At 41.7% G+C, this 23,259-nt stretch overlaps 1 protein-coding gene across 2 annotated transcripts in view; it reads right to left on the bottom strand.

Moving 5' to 3' along the window:
• The window catches only part of LOC110491797 (transient receptor potential cation channel subfamily M member 4), a 94,970-nt gene that overhangs the window by 42,093 nt on the left and 29,618 nt on the right, over positions 1 to 23,259 (bottom strand). For both annotated transcript variants that reach the window (XR_005036502.1, XM_021565561.2), the window contains exons 10-19: positions 15,041 to 15,162; positions 13,038 to 13,334; positions 10,186 to 10,287; positions 9,683 to 9,941; positions 8,240 to 8,385; positions 7,895 to 8,007; positions 7,533 to 7,634; positions 5,488 to 5,534; positions 4,846 to 5,078; positions 423 to 538 (exon numbers count right to left, since the gene is read on the bottom strand). Coding sequence is in view for 1 of the 2 variants with exons in the window: in XM_021565561.2 (XP_021421236.2) it covers positions 423 to 538; positions 4,846 to 5,078; positions 5,488 to 5,534; positions 7,533 to 7,634; positions 7,895 to 8,007; positions 8,240 to 8,385; positions 9,683 to 9,941; positions 10,186 to 10,287; positions 13,038 to 13,334; positions 15,041 to 15,162 (1,537 nt within the window). In the remaining variant the exon portion in view is untranslated. The remainder of the gene's footprint in view (positions 1 to 422; positions 539 to 4,845; positions 5,079 to 5,487; positions 5,535 to 7,532; positions 7,635 to 7,894; positions 8,008 to 8,239; positions 8,386 to 9,682; positions 9,942 to 10,185; positions 10,288 to 13,037; positions 13,335 to 15,040; positions 15,163 to 23,259) is intronic.

Below are 23,259 nucleotides of genomic sequence, written 5' to 3'. Positions count from 1 at the left end.
TAGCGTACTATTGTTTGTACAGATGAGTGTGGTACCTTCAGGCGACTTGTGGAGGTCCACAATTTTTTTCTGAGGTCCTGGCTGATTTATTTTGATTTTCCCATGATGTCAAGCAAAGAGGCACTGAGTTTGAAAGTAGGCCTTGAAATACAACCACAGGTACACCTCAAATAGACCCAAATGATGTCAATTAGCCTATCATAAGCTTCTAAAGCCATGACATCATTTTCTGGAATTGTCCAAGCTGTTTAAAGGCACAGTCAACTTACTGTATGTAAGTCTGACCCACTGGAATTTGTGGAGTGGTTGAAAAACTAGTTTTAATGACTCCAACCTAAGTGTATGTAAACTTCCGACTTCAACTGTATCTCTGGACCATGCACTTATGACATAAGAGGCTACTGTGAAATCTTGTTGCCCACCTGCAGGTGAGGCCTATGATGAAGAGTATGATGGCGGTGAGGTCACACTTGTTCCAAACGTCCTGGATGTACTTCCTCATCCTCTGACGCCACATCATGCTGCCCACTAAGAACGTCTGGGATAAGAGAAGACATGGGTCAATTAAACACTGTTACCTTCAGTCAGAACATATGTTACTGTAAGTAAGTCCCAGTCATCCAGGGTGAGCGTAGATAGCTAATTGAAAAACAGAAAGGAAAACTCTGCACACTGCTGCGCATGATCCCAGGTGATATTTATCCATATCCCAGGTGGGGGTGGAAGGTCCTATATATAGGGGCAGTACTCAGTGACATCACCTCCTGAAAAAGGAGGTAAAAAAAATTCTAACATAGTTTCACAATATTAACATTCAATGTATCAAAATATATCATCATACACAGGAATGTGATCAATATTCACAGTAATATGCTTATAATATTCAATTAGGATAAAAAAAATAAACACAATTTAGACCTATTGAAACTACAGTGCCTTGCGAAAGTATTCGGCCCCCTTGAACTTTGCGACCTTTTGCCACATTTCAGGCTTCGAACATAAAGATATAAAACTGTATTTTTTTGTGAAGAATCAACAACAAGTGGGACACAATCATGAAGTGGAATGCCATTTATTGGATATTTCAAACTTTTTTAACAAATCAAAAACTGAAAAATTGGGCGTGCAAAATTATTCAGCCCCTTTAAGTTAATACTTTGTAGCGCCAATTTTTGCTGCGATTACAGCTGTAAGTCGCTTACGGTATGTCTCTATCAGTTTTGCACATCGAGAGACTGAACATTTTTCCCATTCCTCCTTGCAAAACAGCTCGAGCTCAGTGAGGTTGGATGGAGAGCATTTGTGAACAGCAGTTTTCAGTTCTTTCCACAGATTCTCGATTGGATTCAGGTCTGGACTTTGACTTGGCCATTCTAACACCTGGATATGTTTATTTTTGAACCATTCCATTGTAGACTTTGCTTTATGTTTTGGATCATTGTCTTGTTGGAAGACAAATCTCCATCCCAGTCTCAGGTCTTTTGCAGACTCCATCAGGTTTTCTTCCAGAATGGTCCTGTATTTGGCTCCATCCATCTTCCCATCAATTTTAACCATCTTCCCTGTCCCTGCTGAAGAAAAGCAGGCCCAAACCATGATGCTGCCACCACCATGTTTGACAGTGGGGATGGTGTGTTCAGGGTGATGAGCTGTGTTGCTTTTACGCCAAACATAACGTTTTGCATTGTTGCCAAAAAGTTCAATTTTGGTTTCATCTGACCAGAGCACCTTCTTCCACATGTTTGGTGTGTCTCCCAGGTGGCTTGTGGCAAACTTTAAACGACACTTTTTATGGATATCTTTAAGAAATGGCTTTCTTCTTGCCACTCTTCCATAAAGGCCAGATTTGTGCAATATACGACTGATTGTTGTCCTATGGACAGAGTCTCCCACCTCAGCTGTAGATCTCTGCAGTTCATCCAGAGTGATCATGGGCCTCTTGGCTGCATCTCTGATCAGTCTTCTCCTTGTATGAGCTGAAAGTTTAGAGGGACGGCCAGGTCTTGGTAGATTTGCAGTGGTCTGATACTCCTTCCATTTCAATATTATCGCTTGCACAGTGCTCCTTGGGATGTTTAAAGCTTGGGAAATCTTTTTGTATCCAAATCCGGCTTTAAACTTCTTCACAACAGTATCTCGGACCTGCCTGGTTTGTTCCTTGTTCTTCATGATGCTCTCTGCGCTTTTAACGGACCTCTGAGACTATCACAGTGCAGGTGCATTTATACGGAGACTTGATTACACACAGGTGGATTGTATTTATCATCATTAGTCATTTAGGTCAACATTGGATCATTCAGAGATCCTCACTGAACTTCTGGAGAGAGTTTGCTGCACTGAAAGTAAAGGGGCTGAATAATTTTGCACGCCCAATTTTTCAGTTTTTGATTTGTTAAAAAAGTTTGAAATATCCAATAAATGTCGTTCCACTTCATGATTGTGTCCCACTTGTTGTTGATTCTTCACAAAAAAATACAGTTTTATATCTTTATGTTTGAAGCATGAAATGAGGCAAAAGGTCGCAAAGTTCCTAGGGGGCCGAATACTTTCGCAAGGCACTGTATAAAAACGGTTTCAAGTCAAACTCCTCATTATGGTCAATGGGCCACGTCATCGAATAGGCCATCATCACGACCACCGCCCTCCCTGCGTCCCCACAAGAAATGCAGAAATGGACTACGTACGAAGACGGCAACACCCAAAATTCCCGCCCCACACACGGAGCAAGACACAGTAATAAACCTGTCCAACAGGTCTATGTCTGATACATGTTCATCTGCCCTAGGTAAGGGACTATCATTTGTCTCAACATCACAGGCCAAGGACTTTGAAACAGTTATAGACTTTCAGAAGTTGTTTTTTTTACAGTTTGAGATTGACTGAGTTTTTTGGTAATGGGGTTGCTCCCTATGCACCTGCCAATGTTAATCTATTGAACTATATTAGTAGCCAGACAGGAAATAGAGCTAATGTTTTTCCAATTGATAACCTGAAAGACAATGAACCTGACTCTTGCCCTGAGGACATGACAAGGGAAAATACACATTTTAAGAGGAAAAACACATTTTTACCACCTAAAAGAAATCCCTCTAATGAAACATATTGCCGCCTAGTTGAGAAAGATGTACATAATCTCCTGGATAAGAAAAAAAAGAATACAAGGTATTTCACAATTTGTCCAAAGCAGAGAAATAATCTCTTTTGGAACTGAAAAATGACTCCAGTATCATTATAAAACCTGCCGACAAAGGAGGTGCAAATTGTGATACTAAATGCAGCACAGCAGACTATGAAAAGGAAATTCTGAAACAACTTAGTGATTATGAATTTTACAAAAGACTCCCAAAGGACCCTACTAATCAATTCAAGTCTCTGATTCATGATAAATTGTAAATTGAATCTAGACCTTGACCCTTTTCTCTCCAATATTCTCCTAATTCTGAGATATTTGGATGACATTTTCATGATCTATACAGGCACCTAGGAAGAACTTTTGGATTTCCATGCTTATCTAAACTCTATGAATGAACACCTTCACTTCACCCTTAACGATGACCAATCACAAATCAGTTTTCTTGATGTGATGGTTATTAAGGACGAACCCTCCCTCTACAGATCTCTATAGGAAACCTACGGACAGAAATACCCTCCTTAGAGGTAACAGCTTTCATCCACGTCCACTTTTTAAAAGTCTCCCTATAAGTCAATTCAGTTGTATCAGAAGAATATGCAGCTCTGATGCTTCTTATCAGAAACAGACCACGGACCTCACACAAAGATTTAACGAAAGGGGGTACAAAGACAATTGGGGAAAACATGCCAATGTCCGTTTCGAAGGTTTAACACAGTTGGAAAGCCTTAAAGAAAAAGCAGACCATGTCCCATCATGCTTTACCCAATACTCACCATTGGGGAAGACATTTAAGGACATTATCAGGAAACACTGGTACATTATTGATACTGACCCACAATGGAAACCCATTTTTAAATATCTCCCACTTATGGTTTTTAAAAGACCCCCAAATGTGAGAGATATTGTGGTTAAATCTGATTACCCACCAGAGAAAAGGGAAACTTTTTTGGACAAGGCTCCGGAGGGTAATTAGAAATGTGGCCAATGTGCTCAATACAGCTTTACGTACAAATGCAACTCATTTACACCAACCCGATGTTATTCATTTTTTTTTTTTTTTACCTCCTGTTTCCAGAGGTGATGTCACTGCCCCTACATATAGGACCTTCCACCCCCACCTGGGATTTGGATACATGATGAAGACCCAAGGGTCCAAACGTTGTTAATAAATTTCACCTGGGAGTATGAGCAGCAGTGTACAGCGTTTTCCTTTCTGTTTTTCATGAGTTTGCCTAGAACTCCAGCACCTGCGGAAAGTAATCTGGATGTGCGTATGTTCTTCAGCTTTAGATAGCTAATTGCTAATCGATTTAGCTAGTTAGCTAAATGAAGTCTTACAAGAATTAAAAGTGCCATAAAGAGTTAATAATGTATAAACATTACATATGTAGACACTGTACACATTACACTACATAAGTTAGGGTTTTGCCTTTGGCGCCAACTGCAGGCTATTTTGTTATGTAGGGGCAATATGAATGAAGTATATCCTGGTCCTAGGGACCCAATCCTGGTCCTGGTGACTGAAAGGGGTGCACATTTTAGTTTTTGCCCTAGCACTAAGACACCTGATTCAACTATAGGCTTGATGATGAGTTGATTTGTTGAAACAAGTGTGATAGTGCTGCAAGGGCAAAAACAAAAATGTGCTCCCCTTTGGGTCTCCCAAGACCAGGATTGAGAAACACTTCCTTCAATTATCTTTCTCTTCCCACCTCTCGGATCTCCTCACAGACGATGGTGAACACCCAGAAGTACAACACACACTCGGCGAAAGCGGGGCCTCGCGGGGGTGGCGGCTTAAAGTCCACCAATAGCACGTAGGCAAACAGCAGAAGGAACAGGAAGTACATCAGAACGTTGCCTAAAAAGGAAGTGACGGGTGCGAACCAAAACTGCCGCCATCGGGATACCACAAAAGGCCGTTTAGGTAGGGTGTCGGGCGTGCCTGAAGAAACAGAGAAAGATGTACATATAAACACGAACTACTGCACACTAATTTACATAAAGTAATAATGTACACATACATTTATATCCTGTACTGTACCATTACAAAACCAATAGACCTGTTTCTGGCATATAACAGACTCTTTAAGACTAGAACTTTAGATAAACTTGAAACATTCATGAAGCACAAAATCGATAATAGCATGATGCAGAATGTTGAAACCTGCTAGACAACATTCTGAACTGAAGTATGCTGATGAAATGTGGCAATTAAGAACCTATGACTTGATGGGTTTGTATGGCTTGGTAGATTTGCAGTGTATGGAGCTCTATCTTCAACTAAAAAGAAGTGAGGGACATTGGAGAAAATAGGGAAAAGGAGATATGAGGGAACGTATTATTTTACTCACCTTTTAGATGATATCTGGGACTATTAGGACCCTGTGTATGATGTTCACTGAAGTAAAAATATAATATTGCAATGAGGCATTACATTGATGTCCATTCACATACTCAGTGTTTTCCACAAGCACATGGAGTAGCCAGCCAAATAGAAAAATGTGCCCATTTGATTTTTACAGAACAAGTTGTATTTTGCTATCCTTTGGTACATTCTAATGCCTTGCTTCCATCCGAAACTCACAGCGAAAATATTGAAATACTTTATTGAATTTGTTGTGGTACTGTTTTTAAATTAATGAAACTATATTAATACAGTGTATTGTTAGTTTTGGATAAAAAACAGCTGTGGTGGAAGCATCATGTTATTGAGTTTGCTTGTCACCGACAGGGACTTGGGAGTTTGATAGGATAAAATAAATATGAAAGGAGCAAAGCCCAGGTAAAATGTTAGAGGACAATATTCTGAAAACCTAACTCTCAGAAGGGTTTTATTTTTCTTCGGTACAATTACACAAGTTGTTATGTAAAATACACACCAGAATGGCTTTCCAAGAGGTGTTGAGTGTTCCTGAGGGGTGTGGTCTCAGTCTACACATGTGACAAATAAATCAAGTTTGACTTGATCCCCATACAAATTTACTGAGGCTGAGCAATTTTTTGACAAAAACGTTGGATATATTACCCTAAGACTTGTGTAAAGTTGGTAGAATCTTAATGAAAATGATTCACAGCTGTACTGGATGCCAAAGGTGCTTTCACCAAATGTTAACTCAGAGGGGTGGAGAATTATTGATATTTCAGGGGGGCGGGGTTCTATAACTTTCTTTCAGGTTGTGTAGATTTGTAGAGAAAAAAAATATTTTAAGGCAGCAAAATGTTTTGAAAAAATTAAAGGGGTGTAGACTTTCTATAGGCACTGTATATCAAAAATACAAACTACATCTTAGTTCACTTGTCCTGATGCGATACCATGGACATATAACTGCGTTGTATGATTTATGAATGGCAAGGATGAGATCGACTTTATTCAGTCAGTTCGACAACATTTAGAAGAAATGAGTCAAGCTTGCTGTTCGTCAATCAAAGCAGTGTAAAGAGCATATGTGCCACCCCTCCATGGCTGCATATGAAACACGCCAGGGTTCAATGTTAACTTTTTTATCAATTGGCCGGTCGGGCCAGTAGGCTCATCGTTACCACATTATATGGGACATACAAATTCACTCAAATTATATGGGACGTGCAAATTCATGCTCTCTCCCTCCATGTAAATAATTTTGACTGCAACCACAGCACACACAACAGGTTACCAGGTACCGGGAGGCGGGACAGACAGCATACTGGGCACAGACATCAATTCAACGTCTATTCCATGTTGGTTCAAAGTTGATGGCAACAAAGTTGATTAAAGCAGTGTGTGCCCAGTGAGAGCAGACTGTCAAACCAGTAGTGTTTCCCTGTAATCGCTCACTTTGTGACGGACAGGCACCTGTCCTATCAATAGATCGCAATTTTGTTATTTATTTAACTAGGCAAGTCAGTTAAGAACAAATTCTTATTTACAATGACGGCCTACCCCGCCCAAACCCGGACGACGCTGGGCCAATTGTGCACTGCCCTATGGGACTCCCAATCACGTCCGGATGTGATACAGCCTGGATTTGACCCAGGGACTGTAGTGACACCTCTTGCACTACGATGCAGTGCCACTGCACCACTCGGGAGCTATTAGACACATATTGTTCATTCTAGCGGGAGAGGGCTCCGCAAAACTTTTTCTGACTAGTGAATTGAAAAGTAGCCTAATTAATTTAAGTGGAAAAAGTAGCCGGCTGAAAATTAGTCTAATCAGCTGTATAGCCAACAACCGGCACTAGTGGAAAACACTGCATACTTGCATATTACCAAATGTTATAGTAGGTATATTTACATGCAAACACATAACAGGTGCACACAACACAGACAAGTACTCAAATGTGGTGAGACATATAGTATGTACACAATTTAACACACACACACTACAATGTAAATGCGTTTTTAGAGGGAGAGTTACATGTGCTTGATGTCAGAGAAGGAGAAAATTGTTTCTCCATAAAGGCTGTCATTGTCTCTACCCTGTGCAACCTCATCAGGCTTCCCCGGCTCCTCCAATTCCCTGTGAAAGACAAAGTTTAAAGTATAAATAACATTGAAACTAAGGTACTGAGGGCCAAATCCTAACCTTTGACATCAATACATGATTTACGTAATCAGCGACTTAATCCCACACATTGCTAGTGATAAGAGGGAGAAGCAGAAAGAAAAGCACACAGAAAGAAAGAGTTTCCATACACAAATTGATATTCACTTTTAATCAAGGACTAGAAAACAGACACTCCCAGACAGAGGTGGATGTGGAGGAGGTACTAAAGGTACCTGAAGGAGATGAGCTGGGTGTACATCAGAACGGGACAGAAGAAGGTGAGGAGGAGTTTCCACACCTCCGTGCTCCTCTTCATATCCCCCCACCAGATCTGAGACAGGAGAGACTGGGGGGGAGGCACATAGAGATGTCGAGGTTTGCAATTTATTCAATCTATTGTAGCCTATGATGTCATGTTATGCTCCTGTATACAACTTCAAATGTACATGGTTACATCCTATGCACTGGAGCATCCAAGACGCAGTGAAATATGATTACAGACGGTGAAAAGAATACACTAGTTGAAATGTTTTGTTTAATTAGAAGGCAGAATAGGCCAGCCAGCCAGACAGACAGACCTGTACTCCATCGTGGCTGAAGAAGAGGCGGGCGTCGGCGGCCATGCCCATCTTTAGACAGGTGGTCCCTCCCCATACGGGAGACTTCCTGATCAGCAGGGTGAAGGAGCGACTCTCACTGCTCTGGTAACACTTACTGAATACATCTACAGAGACGGATTTAAAGGTCTACATTATTTTAGCGATGCAGATCCGGTTTTGGACATGTGTGAAATCCCCTCCATGATATAGGCTACATGTGTCCATGCCCATCATGACAAGAGATGAGAACCTCTGTGAATATTGGTGAACCAAAATATCAGATTGTTTTCCATTTCATATGTTCAAAATCCAATCCCATCTTTACCTTAGGCCTAGTATAACGAAAGCTGGTTCAACAGCAATTTTATGATATCAATAGATTTGACATTTGTTGTTTTTAAAATGTTATTAAAACCGAACATGATTAAAAAAAATCAAAATCCCCCAAAAACTTTTGGAGAAGTGTGTATGCGATCTGTAAGATGGTTCCAATGTTTATAAAAGATTATATTTGGGAGCAAGTTGCCTTGTCTGAATTATATGCCCATAGGGAACAATTATTGTGAGTAGACATTTCTCCTTTCTCTTTATATTGGATCTTTATCCAGCTCCTGTGAAAAGTTAGGATATACGTAAAACCCTCCATAGTCTAAGTTGCCTTGTCTGAGTTATACGCCCACAGCGAACATTTATGGTGTCTGTAACTGTATTTAGCCTATTTAAAACAAGTTTTTATTTTGTTTTTATTAGAATTTGATTTGAATTATACATAGTCTTTTTAGGCTGCAATTTACAGTTGGCCTAGCCCATATATCAGTGCGAATGCTATAGCATATGTTTAACAATGTATTTCCAAATTGAAGCAATGCAATTACAACGTGGACTGCAAACATGTTCAATATGTTTTGTAAATATGGGGCAGGCTATTTAACGAACTAGGCTATAACAGACTAACATTCGAATTAGAGTTGATGACAACGCAATACATGAAAGACCGTAAATACAAACTTGAAGCAACCACATTATTTAGCCATGGAGCAGGTTCTGATTGGCCAGTGAGGGGCCAAGCCACGACACACCCACAAATAGTTTATTCATCAAAACCCAGCCCTTTCGCGCCACCTTCAGCAACTGCGTCCAGAATTATGATTGTGAAAATAGCAACAATATTTCTGGCATAGCCCCGAACCTACAGTAAAGCGCTACCAACAGCGCTTAGATTTACCATTGCGTTAGGGTTGTTAAAATAGAGCCCCTGGTCTCCGGCGGGGAGTCGCATGTGAGATGAGAGCGAGGAGTGTTACCACTTCACCAGTCTCTGCACTGTTTTCCGCTTTTCAACCTTTATGAAATGATGAAATAACACCTTCTCCATTATCACTTTTCATGTTTCTATTAAAAAAAGGTATCCTCTCGTCTCACCGTGAGCCAGGTTCTCGAACCTCTGCGCTAGCTCCTTCATGGCCAGCTTGGTCTCCGTCTCGCTCTCCAGCTTGGACAGCTCCCGTAGGATCTTACAGCCGCTCAGAGCACTGAGGACCGACTCGCCTGCCATCTCCCAGAAGAAGACGGCCATGTCTTTGCGGTTCTGCAGCACAGCCCAGACGAAGAGACTAGCCCAGGGAAAGAGACAGCGCCTGTCCTGGTACACACAGTCACCCCGCAACAGCTTACTCACACGCTGAGAGAAAGGGTGATGGGGATGGCGAGAGGGGGAGAGAGAGAGAGAGCGAGAGAGAGATGATTGGGGTGAGTTCCAATAAAGAAGTTAAGTATCTTGGACCAAATATGCAATTTAATTTACACGTATCAAAGTACAAAGCCCACAAAGAGTGAATACAAGGAGAAAATTTAGGGAAATGAAGAAAAATAAACTATGCAAAAAGGAAAGAAAGACAAAGGAAAATCTATGTTATTGAGAGTACCCTGAGAGCCTTTCTCTGGGAGGAGATGTTCTCCAGTTCCAGTGGTGAGTGGTAAAATGGCTGACACACATCCCCCATCAAGTCCTCCAGGACTCTCGACACCTGAGAAGAAAGGGAGAGAGGACATGGTGGTGGAGAAGATAGAGGGGGAATCATTGGCATTAATATGGAGTTGCCCCCCCCTTTGCTGCTATAACAGCCTCCACTCTTCTGGGAAGGCTTTCCACTAGATGTTGGAATATTGATGCAGGGACTGGTTTCCATTCAGCCATGAGCATTAGTGAGGTCGGGGCACTGATGTTGGGCGATTAGCCCTGGCTCACAGTCAGCATTCCAATTCATACCAAAGGTGTTTGATGGGCTTGAGGTCAGGGCTCTGTGCAGGCCAGTCAACTTCTTCCACACAGATCTCGACAAACCATTTCTGTATGGACCTAGCTTTGTGCACAAGGGCATTGTCATGCTGAAACAGGAAAGGGCCTTCCCCAAACTGTTGCCACAAAGTTGGAGGCACATAATCGAATGTCAATGTATGCTGCAGCGTTAAGATTTCCCTTCACTGGAACTAAGGGGCCTAGCCCGAACCATGAAAAACAGCCCCAGACCATTATTCTTCCTCCACCAAACTTTACATTTGGCACTATGCATTGGGTCAGGTTGTGTTGTCCTGGCATTCGCCAAAACCAGATGTCTGTCAGACTCCCAGATGGTGAAGCGTGATTCATCACTCCAGAGCACGCGTTTCCACTGCTCCTGAGTCCAATAGAGTCGAGCTTTACATCACTCCAGCGGACTCTTGGCATTACACATGGTGATCTTAGGCATGAGTGTGGCTGCTTGGCCATGGAAACCCATTTCATTAAGCTCCAGGTGAGTTTGGAACTTGGTAGTGAATGTTGCAACCGAGGACAGACAATTTTTACGTGCAGCACGCGTCAGCACTCGGCGGTCCCATTCTGTGAGCTTGTGTGGCCTTCCACTTCGTGGCTGAGGCGTTGTTGCTACTAGATGTTTCCACTTCACAATAACAGCACTTACAGTTTACCGGGGCATCTCTAGTAGGGCAGAAATGTGACAATATGACTCGTTGGCATCTTAAAAGTCACTGAGCTCCTCAGTGAGGCCATTCTACTGCCAATGTTTGTCTATCGAGATTTCATGGCTGTATGCTCAATTTTATACACCTGTCATCAACAGGTGTGGCTGAAACAGCCGAATCCACTAATTTGAAGGGGTGTCCACATACTTTTGTATACAGAGCATTCAGAAATAATAATTTTCGGTTACAGCCTTAATCTAAAATGTTTCTCATCAATCTGCATGCAATACCCCATAATGACAAAGTGAAACTAGGATTTTAGACATTTTCTGCAAATTCATGAAATAAAATAACAGAAATACCTTATTTAAGTATTCAGACCCTTTGCTATGAGACTTAAAATTTAACTCATGTGCATCCTGTTTCCATTGATCATCCTTGAGATGTTTGTACAACTTGATTGGAGTCCACCTGTGGTAAATTAAATTGATTGGACATGATTTGGAAGGGCACACTCCTGTCTATATAAGGTCCCACAGTTGACAGTGCACGTTAGAGAAAAAACCAAGCCATGAGGTAGAAGGAATTCTCCATAGAGCTCTAAGAGAAGATTGTGTCGAGGCACAGATCTGAGGAAGGGTACCAAAAAATGTCTGCAGCATTGAAGGTCCCCAAGAACACAGTGGCCTACATAATTTTTAAATGAAAGAAGTTTGGAACCACCAATACTTTTCCTAGACTTGGCCGCCCAGCCAAACTGAGAAATCGGGGGAGAAGGCCCTTGGTTAAGGAGGTTAACAACAACCTGATAGTAACTCTGGCAAAGCTCCAGAGGTCCTCTGTGGAGATGGGAGAAACTTCCAGAAGGACAACCATCTCTGCAGCACTCCACCAATCAGGCCTTTATGGAAGAGTGGCCAGACGGAAGCCACTCCTAAAAGGCACATGACAGCCTGCTTGGAGTTTGCCAAAAGGCACCTAAAAACTAACAGAACATGAGAAACAAGATTCTCTGGTCTGATGAAACCAAGATGGAACTCTTTGGCCTGAATGCCAAGCGTCACGTCTGGAGGAAACCTGGCACCATCCCTACCGGTGAAGCATGGTGGTGGCAGCATCATGCTGTGGGGATGTTTTTCAGCGGCAGGGCCTAGGAGACAAGGCAGTATCGAGGGAAAGATGAACGGAGCAAAGTACAGAGAGATCCTTGATGAAAACCTGCTCCAGAGCGCTCAGGACCTCAGACTGGGGCGAAGATTCACCTTCCAACAGGACAACGACTGGCACAAAGCCAAAACAACACAGGAGTGGCTTCGGGACAAGTCTCTGAATGTACTTGAGGAGCACAGCCAGAGCCCGTACTTGAACCCGATCGAACATCTCTAGAGAGACCTGAAAATAGCTGTGCAGCGACGCTCCCCATCCAACCTGACAGAGCTTGAGAGGATCTGCAGAGAAGAACGGGAGAAACTCCCCCAATAAAGGTGTGTCAAGCTTGAAGCGACATACCCAAGAAGAATCAAAGCTGTAATCGCTGCTAAAGGTGCTTCAGCAAAGTACTGACTAAAGGGTCTGAATACTTATGTCAATGTTATTGTTTTTAATAAACTTGCAAAAATGTCTTAATCTGTTTTTGCTTTTTCATTATGGGGTATTGTGTGTACATTGATGAGGGGGAAAAAAACTATTGAATCCATTTTAGAATAAGGCTGTAACAAAATGTGCAAAAAGTAAATACTTTCTGAATGCACTGTATATGTAGTGTACTTGAAATGAGTACATTTTATAAAAATTTACTAAAAACATCTCTTACCTCAAATAAACTGAACTTATTCGCAGGCCGCCGCCCCCCTGGCGGCCCACCAGACCCTTTGGTGGGAGAGACATCCGGCAGCATGGCCTGCGAGCCTGTCATACCCTGGCGCTCCCCTAGGCGGCGCTGCAGCAGGACGTAGGCTAGAGAGCTGTCGGCCACCGAGCGGTAGAGGCTCTCCAGCCGCCCATAGGTCAGGTAGTCTAGGATGTTGAGTCCGTTCTCGGTGAAGAGGCGCACAAATTGTGGCTTGTCGTTGACCAACGCGTCCGTCATGGAGTCCTCCAAGTCCTGGTACTGCAGGGGGGTTAGGGAGGTTGAGAGGTCAAATTGAGAGGTAACAGAACAAAAATGTGTGTTTCTTATTGTACAATTTCAGGTAGTCCCTCCCTTGTTTTCTTCCATGTGATACCAATGGGTGGCAGGTAGCCTAGTGGATAGAGCATTGGGCCAGTAATCGAAAACTTGCTAGTTCGAATCACCAAGGTAAAGAATGTGTTGATGTACCTTTGAGCAAGGCCCTTAACCCTGTTTGCTCCAGGGTTGCCGTTGATAATGGTAGGCCCTGGCTGTGACCCCACATTCCGAGGGTGTCTCAGGAGGATTTGGGATATGCCACAAAAACATTTAATACACGCTTGTGCATGTGTGAAATAGGAAAAAATGTAAACACTCTCCTATATTGACTAATGAGCACTGCAGTCTACGAATACAGTTTCATGGGAGCTACCTTACTGTGCATGAGATGATCATAACCTCTACACTGCCCCCCCCCTCCCCCTCACATAGAACAGCCTTAATTAATCCGGCATGTAATCTACAAGATGTCGAAAGAGTTCCACAGGGATGCTGCTCATGTTGACTCCAATGCTTCCCACAGTTGTGTCAAGTTGGCTGGATATCCTTTGGGTGGTAGACCATTCTTGATACACACAGGAAACTGTTAAGCATGAAAAACCCAGCAGCGTTGCAGTTCTTGACAAAAACCGATGTGCCTGGCACCTACTATCAAACCCTGTTCAAAGACACAAATCTTTTCTCTTGCCAATTCATCCTCTGAATGGCAAACATACACAATCCATGTCTCAATTGTCTTCCCTTCATCTACACTAACGGAAGTGGATTTAACAAGTGACAATAAGGGATCACAGCTTTCACCTGGATTTACCTGGTCAGTCTATGTCATGGAAAGAGTAGGTGTTCTTAATTAATGTTTTGTATACTCAGTGTATGTACAAACCTACAATGAAATGGCACATAAAACTTGAATCTGATGGATCAGGTCTTTGACAGCTGCTGTATAGATGGAACAGGCTGGGTCTCCCAAAGCCTTTGTGGCTAAAGTAGTGTATTATTTCTCTCGACAATCCAGACTCACACGCCACTTGTAAAACAGTGCTCGCGCACAGAAGATCAGCATTCACACATCAATTTTAAAGTTGTTAATCTCTCGTGGCTGTGTGGCTGGAAGAGAGAAATGATCTACTACTAAGTTCTCTGTGGATAATTTGTTTTTATTTTTTAAGTGAAAGTATTGAGAAACCCTGTCCCGATTTGATCCCCTCCATTTCCCAATCCTCCTAGACCTCTGATAGGCTTGGTGGAATTTTCACAATAGTGCATTGGGCCTAAACGAGGGATCAACAACTAGATTCAGCCATTCAACAATTATTTTCTTGAGCAGATGGTCAGGGGGCCAGAATATAAATATAAATAATTTGTAGATGGCAAATTGACCACAAGAAGCCCAAACAGATATAATGTTTGACTACAACATAATAATATCAAACTTTGCTTACATTTGTATACAATCACGTTTCTCTCCATTATGTGTGGAATACTTGGGAACACCTTTCTTAAATTAATATCACTTGGAGCTGATTTCCTGGTGTTTTGAGTCTATTATGTCCCCCCCAAAAACTTTGGGAATTCAGACCGCGTGCAGCCAGTTGGGGAATCCTGGCCTAGGGTCTAGGGGTTGATTGGGAACATGAGTGTCTCACCCTCCAGTGGATGTCTCCATTGAAGAGCTCACTCTTGGCGATGTCCACTCTGTTCCAGGTAACCGCCAGCTTCAGCTCCTCAGTGTAGGGGCTGGCTTCACTTGACACACGCTGCTTACTCGCTGACACACACACGTGTAGAGACACACATAGACACAGAGAGACAGACAGACACACATCTTGACTTGAGGATACTGTACACATACAGTACCAGTCAAAAGTTTGGAAACACCTACTCATTCAAAGGTTTTTCTTAATTTGTAGTATTTTCTACATTGTAGAATAATAGTGAAGACATCAAAACTATGAAATAGCACAAATAGAATCATGTTAAACAAATATAAAAAATATATTTTATATTTGAGATTCTTCAAAGTAGCCACCCTTTGCCTTAATGACAGCTTTGCAGACTCTAGGCATTCTCTCAACCAGCTTCAAGAGGTAGTCACGTGGAATGCATTTCAATTAACAGGTGTGCCTTGTTAAAAGTTATATAGTGGAATTTCTTTCCTTCTTAATGCGTTTGAGCCAATCAGTTGTGTTGTGACAAGGTTGGGGTGGTATACAGAAGATGGTATTTTACCAAATAAGGCTAAGCCCATATTATGGCAAGAACAGCTCAAATAACAAAGAGAAACGACAGTCCATCATTACTTTAAGAAAGGAAGGTCAGTCAATGCGGAAATTTCAAGTACTTTGAAAGTTTCTTCAAGTGCAGTTGCAAAAACCATCAACTGCTATGATGAAACTGGCTCTCATGAGGACCGCCACAGGCAAGGAAGACCAAGAGTTACCTCTGCTGCAGAGGATACGTTCATTAGAGTTAACTGCACCTCAGATTGTAGCCCAAATAAATGCTTCACAGAGTTCATGTAACAGACACATCTCAATATCAACTGTTCAGAGGAGACTGAGTGAATCAGGCCTTCATGGTCGAATGGCTGCAAAGAAACCACTACTAAAGGACACCAATAAGAATAAGAGACTTACTTGGGCCAAGAAACACCAGCAATGGACATTAGGCCAGTGGAAATCTGTCCTTTAGTATGATGAGTCCAAATGTAAGATTTTTGGTTCTAACCACTGTCTTTATGAGACACAGAGTAGGTGAACAGATGATCTTCGCAAGTGTGGTTCCCACCGTGAAGCAAGGAGGAGGAGGTGTGATGGTGTAGGGGTGCTTTGCTGGTGACACTGTCAGTGATTTATTTAGAATTCAAGGCACACTTAACCAGCATGGTTATCACAGCATTCTGCAGAGATATGTCATCCCATCTGGTTTGTGCTTATTGGGACAATAAGTCGTTTGTCAACAGGACAATGACCCAACACACCTCCAGGCTGTGTAAGGGCTATTTGACCAAGGAGAGTGATGGAGTGCTGCATCAGATGACCTGGCCTCCACAATCACCCGAGTTCAACCTAATTGAGATGGTTTGGGATGAGTTGGACTGCAGAGTGAAGGAAAAGCAGCCAACAAGTGTGGGAACTCCTTCAAGAATGTTGGAAAAGCATTCCAGGTGAAGATGTTTGAGAGAACGCCAAGAGTGGGCAAAGCTGTCATCAAGGCAAAGGGTGGCAACTTTGAAGAATCTCAAATCTAAAATATATTTAGATTTTTTTAACACTTTTTTGGTTACAACGTGATTTCATATGTGTTATTTCATAGTTTTGATGTCTTCACTATTATTCTACAATGTAGAAAACAGTAAAAATATAGAAAAACCTTCAAATGAGTAGGTGTGTCCAAACTTTTGACTGGTACTGTACATCACATCCACCATAATGTCAGACAAAGATGTCTATTATAATGTCAAAACAACATAATTACCTTGAACACCTAACATCTTTAGTTCTGTCATGACATGACTATCATTAATGTTATGACTGCAATTCATTGAATAATTACTACATTTAATTATTACTCAATGAAATGAATCATGTAAACATTAACTCATTAGGAATTTGGGGCCCACGAGATTTATTTAACTGATTCATTTAATCAATCAGTTACCATTTCCCGAATGAACTCAAGAATATATCGATATCATACCAGTCATCAATCAATAATTTCCTCATATCAGTCTCATTCTGAACGTCGTTGATTTCGTAAATCTGCACGAACCATAACCTAAGTGATGAATCGATGCACAAATTGGCTTAATTATTTATTTACTAACATCCTGTGGTGGGGCGGGCGCAGTGCGTGCTAACCAAGGTTGCCAGGTGCACCGTGTTTTACTCCGACACATTGGTGTGGCTGGCTTCCGGGTTGGATGCGCGCTGTGTTAAGAAGCAGTGCGGCTTGGCTGGGTTGTGTATCGGAGGACGCATGACTTTCAACCTTAGTCTCTCCCGAGCCCGTACGGGAGTTGTAGCGATGAGACAAGATAGTAACTACTAAAACAATTGGATACCACGAAATTGGTGAGAAAAAGGGGTAAAATTCAACAACAACAAAAAACACAAAAAAATTGTCTGTGAGTATAACAGAACTGATATTGCAGGCGAAACCCTGAGGAAAATCAAAGCAGGAAGTAGCTTCTATTTTGAAAATTCCATGTTCCATAGCCTCCCTTTGCTCCATTTAAAGGGATATGAACCAGATTCCCTTTCCTATCGCTTCATCAAGGTGTCAACAGTCTTCAGACATAGTTTGAGGCTTTTGTTTTGAAAAATGAGCCAGAACGATAACATCGCGTCAAGTGGTCATATGAGTTTTGCTCGCGCAACAGAGTTTGGATAGGTATTGCTTTTCCCTCTCCTACTGTGAAAGACATTTGCGGTTGATATATTATCAATTATATATTTTAAAATCAACCTGACGATTGATTATAAAAAACGTTTGACATGTTTCTGTGGACGTTTTGGAAACTATTTGGAATTTGTCTGCGTTGTTTTGACCGCTCTTTCCTGTGGATTTCTGAACATAACGCGACAAACAAACGGATGTATTTTGGATCTAAAAATAATCTTTATGGAACAAAAGGAACATTTGTTGTGTAACTGGGAGTCTCGTGAGTGAAAACATCCGAAGATCATCAAAGGTAAACGATTAATTTGATTGCTTTTCTGATTTTCGTGACCGAGCCACCTGATGCTAAGTAACCTTAATGTTTTATTGTGCGATCGATAAACTTACACAAACGCTTGGATTGCTTTCGCTGTAAAGCATCATTTCAAAATCTGACACGACAGGTGGATTAACAAAAGGCTAAGCTGTGTTTTCCTATATTGCACTTGTGATTTCATGAATATAAATATTTATAGTAATATTTATTGTATGTAGTGCTATGCTATTCAGCGGTTGTTGATGACACTTATCCCGATATCGGGATTGCAGCCATAATAAGTTAAGGAGAAGTGGATCTAAAATTCCAGTTGTATCTTTTAGCAATGTTTATTATGAGTATTTCTGTAAATTGACGTGGCTCTCTGCAAAATCACCAGACTTTTGGAACAACTGAACATAACGCACCAATGTAAACTCAGATTTTTGGATATAAATATGAACTTTACCGAACTAAACATACATGTATTGTGTAACATGAAGTCCTATGAGTGTCATCTGATGAAGACCATCAAAGGTTAGTGATTAATTATCTCTCTATTTCTACTTTTTGTGACTCCTCTCTTTGGCTGGAAAAATGGCTGTGTTTTTCTGTGACTTGGCTCTGACCAAACATAATCGTTTGGTGTGCTTTTGTCGTACAGCCTTTTTGAAATCGGACACTGTGGCTGGATTTACAACAAGTGTATCTTTAAATTGGTATAAAATACTAATTATGGGATTTCTGTTGTTTTGAATTTGGCACCCTGCAGTTTCACTGGCTAGCATCCCACATACCCTAGTGAGGTTAACCAGATACAGTGAATTATAAGTGAAATAATCTGTCTGTAAACAATTGTTGGAAAAATTACTTGTATCATGCACAAAGTAGATGTCCTAACCGACTTGCCAAAACTATAGTTTGTTAACAAGACATTTGTGGAGTGGTTGAAAAACAAGTTTTAATGACTCCAACCTAAGTTTATGTTAACTTCCGACTTCAACTGCATGTGTTGAGAAGCTTGGTGACATTGTTGGATAGAGTTAAGAGTAAAGAGTGATAGTTGAGCATTTTTGTGATATTCTTAAATTCAAATGAGCTTTTTCAAATTACAGGAGACGGAGGAGGTATATTATAATTTGTTTTCTTGGTTTTATAAATTTATTTTTGTGTCCAGTTAGTGCAATTTATTTAAATTTGCCTTGCTATCTTCAGTAGCTAGCAACGTGAGCAGGCAGGTTTCTCCGACAGAATGACTAACGCTACCAAAAATGTTGTGGACATTTTGTTTAAGAACCCCTTTCATTCTCCGGGGTACACGGGAAAAGGTACGAATTAAAAACGAGGGTCGACCTCTGCCTGAGATTAGTTTCATGAAGAAGGATGAAAAGGTGAGGGCATTCAATGTCAATTGGTGTCAAAAGTATAGCTGATTAACAGGGAGCCTTTCATCAAGCCGCCTGTATTGCTGGCCTTGCCTGCCTTTTGGAAAATCTCAGTCTTGGGCGAAAAGGGGGTACTGTGATCTGAAGAACATTGATCGTTCAGGTATACGGCATCACAAAAGCAGGGAGATTATAACTGCCCACATTTATATCGTTCGCAGTTGTCAGTTATCGTCAAGTATGTGGATGATCAGGGCTTTAGGAACGTTTCTTGGGATACTTTTTTAAGTGTAATGTGGGGGAGATGCGGTCTGTGTTTGACTTTGTGAATTCTGAGATGTCTGAGTTTAAACTTCAGAAGAAACTTGTTGCCCAAACCAATGGTGGTGCTGCTGAAGTAGCGCCGAGTGCCACTTTTGTGCACTGCTATGCATACTGGCTCTATTTAGTTCTGAGTCAGAGCACAAAGTTAAGGTTTTCTTTGCGACACTGGGCGGCTTCACCACTTTTTTTTAAAGAACAAGATGGTGATGTTGCTTGAACAGGCTGGATGTGCATGCTGACCAAAAAACGCACCAACACGTTAGAATTGAACTTCTAGAATTGTTAACACTGTGGCGAAAAACTATGACCAACTGATGGACACCTTCACCCATATTATAGAGCACCCTACCATGGATGATGATACTGTGTCATGTGCAGATGGGTTCAAGGCAAAGCTGGAAGATTTTTTTGTTGATTTTTTTTTAACTTCTAACTTTTGAGGAGATATTTGCTCACACAGATGTTGTGTTTGACATAGTGCAGCAGAAAGCCATGGATGTAGCCTAATGTAAAATAATAGAGAATCGAACAAGCAGAATGGAGGAGCAAAAGTCTGATGTAGCATTCAGTGCCATATATGAGAAGACAGCAAGCGTGAAAGAGGATCCAGACATCATGCACAGGAGGAAGCGTAGGCAGGGCACTCAGGATCTAAGGCACCTACAAAGCACTGTATGACTCAATTCATGACAACATGAAGTCTCAGATAGCACAGAGGTACAAAAGCCTGAACTGCATGCGATTCCTGGAGTTGTTAGATGGTAGTAAATTTGATTAATTCAAGAGAAAAAACCCAGATGATGCTCTGACAAGCCTATTGCAGACTATTGGAAAAAAAATGTAATCAGGAAAGATTGAAAACAAGTGTTTTACTGTGATGAGGAGATTCAAGGGAACATTGCAAAGCTGTCTGACACAATCCTGCACTATAAGAGCAGTGGACTTGATTAAGCGATGCCTGAGCTGTGCAGGCTGCCTAGTTGCTACTATGGGGGCAACATCAGGTGGGGTGGAGCGAAGCTTCTCCTACCTCAAGAGGCTGCAACTCTCAGAACACTATGGGACAAGAGACACTGAGGAACCTTGTAATTGTATCCATAGAGAGGAGAATTCTTAAATCACTGCAGAAAGATCCTTACTGGTATAAGGCCATCGACCAGTTTGCCAACCAGACTATGAGAAGAATGGACTTCAACTTTAAAGTAAGGCTTTAACATGTTTTCCCCATTATAATAAGGTTTTAATTAGTTTAATTGTTTATGAAATTATGTTTCATGAACATTTGGTTTTCAACAGTAACTCCCCCACGCTCCATGGACAGCCGGGGCTGTTTAGTTCTTCAGAGGGCACGGGGCTGTTTAGTTCTTCAGAGGGCACAGGGCTGTTTAGTTCTTCAGAGGACACAGGGCTGTTTAGTTCTTCAGAGGGCACAGGGCTGTTTAGTTCTTCAGAGGGCACAGGGCTGTTTAGTTCTTCAGAGGGCATAGGGGTGTTTAGTTCTCTGAAGAACTGAACAGTCTATGCCCCTCTGAAGAACTGAACCCCCTGGTCCTCTGCTGTCTGTTATTCCCCATATGCTCTTTTATCCACTGGCACATTGAATGTTTCCTCTCCAAGCACTGAGAGTACACCTATACATTTTCTTCATTACTATGTAGAGTCAATCCCATACACAAACACAATCACATTATCACACAAGTGTGATTTACTTCTTGCTTGGTCTAACTCATTCTTAGCTCTTTTGTCTAACTGTGTCTTATTGCTTTTTTGTCTTCCCAGCCAAATCCTGTCCTGCCCTTAGTGGAGGATTTGGGCTCTTCTACAGCACCATCCATCCATCCATGATGAAACTTTTTTGCCACTGAAGCCTCTGAACACCTCTATTCACGCCAAATACCCTCATTCAATCACTGCTGCCCTTCCCAACACTGTAGCCTTCTCATTCCCTTCCCCATAATATTTTACTATAAATGTCTTTATTAAACTTTTAGGTTAAAATCATTTGTCTTTGATGATTTTTCAAACGCGTTTTATCATTTGGTCCGCGCCTATACCATTGGTCATCCATCCTCCTCATTTTTTCAAGTCACCAGCCTACACTGCTGTCAGCCCTGTGCCGAGCTAATCTTGTGCCTTAGATCCTCACCAAGGAGAGAGAGTCATGACAGTTCAAATACAAATAGAGATCACTTCCTGTTTCGGTCGCATGGAGTGAGCACGGACACCTCAGAGAAACCGAGAAACCACACTGTCGGCGCAATGGTGGGCACCGAATCGGGATCGCAAGCAGCAGTGAGAGAAAATGAGTTGAATGAATCTGTTCTATCATACAGGAAGAGATAGGCACAGCAATAGACAAGCTCCAACCAAGTCTGGAAACAATTAGGACATCAGTTGCTGAATGAAACGAGAAGACAGCCATAGCTGAAGAAGCCATGCCTAAAGTGGATGGCAGGGTGACTGAACTTGACAAGCTTGAAGTTTTGGAAATGCAGTCGTAAATGTAATCTTCGTGTCACAGGATTTGATAACGGCATTGAACAGGGAAATCCAACAGCTTACATGACAGCATTCTTCACAGAACTGTTCCAGGCTGAGGAACTGTCCAGTGAACCAGCAGTGGAGAACACACATCGGAATTGGATCGAAACCATCTTGGCATGCTGACCCCGCGTGATGATCGTGAGGATGCAGCGTTGTCAGGTCAAACACGCAATCATACAGTTGTCAAGGAAGAAATTAGATATTAACTTTTGTGGGATGAAGGCAAAGATGTTTCCCAACATGACTGCTGATATGACCAAAAAGAGAGCCTTGACAACAATATCAGGGTGTACCTATGTGAGGCAGAGATCCAGCACGGGCTAATTCACCCTGCCAGACTGATCATCACCTCCCAAGGAGCTACCAAAACCTTTCTGAACCCCCAAGACGAAGAGGCCTATTACAACAACTCCATCAAACCAACTCTGCGCAGCAAGTAAAGACAATAATTGCCGCTAATGACAAGATGACACAGGAGGATGGACAAGGTTCGCTTGTGGGTACGATACGGTATTTTGATAGGCTACTTAATTTACCTAGCAGATTTAAAGAGACAACCAAAAATGTGATTACAGATAATCACAATATGATAGGATTCATAGACATACTGTATGTTATTTACTCATTTAAATCTTGGACTGATTGTTGGGCCTATGGTGAAGCCTTGTAGACTACACCATAACCAAATACAACCATGAATTATACTTAGCCTACTAAACAGGCATGAATGAATTTGCCCAACCAAAGGTCTTTTCCGTTTTTTATAACATGATATATGCTCATTTGATGAATGGGGAAGAAAACAAAGGGAGTGGCATATAAGGGCAGGTAATCAAGGTGATGGAGTCCAGGTGAGTTTCATTATGTGCAAATGCACTTAACGATGGTGACAGGTGTGCGCCATAAATGAGCAGCC

This window comes from Oncorhynchus mykiss, chromosome 16 (assembly GCF_013265735.2).
Source record: "Oncorhynchus mykiss isolate Arlee chromosome 16, USDA_OmykA_1.1, whole genome shotgun sequence".
In the NCBI taxonomy this organism is placed as follows: Eukaryota; Metazoa; Chordata; class Actinopteri; order Salmoniformes; family Salmonidae; genus Oncorhynchus; species Oncorhynchus mykiss.
Note: the sequence above shows the minus strand (reverse complement) of the source record. Positions and strands in the feature narration are given on the sequence as shown.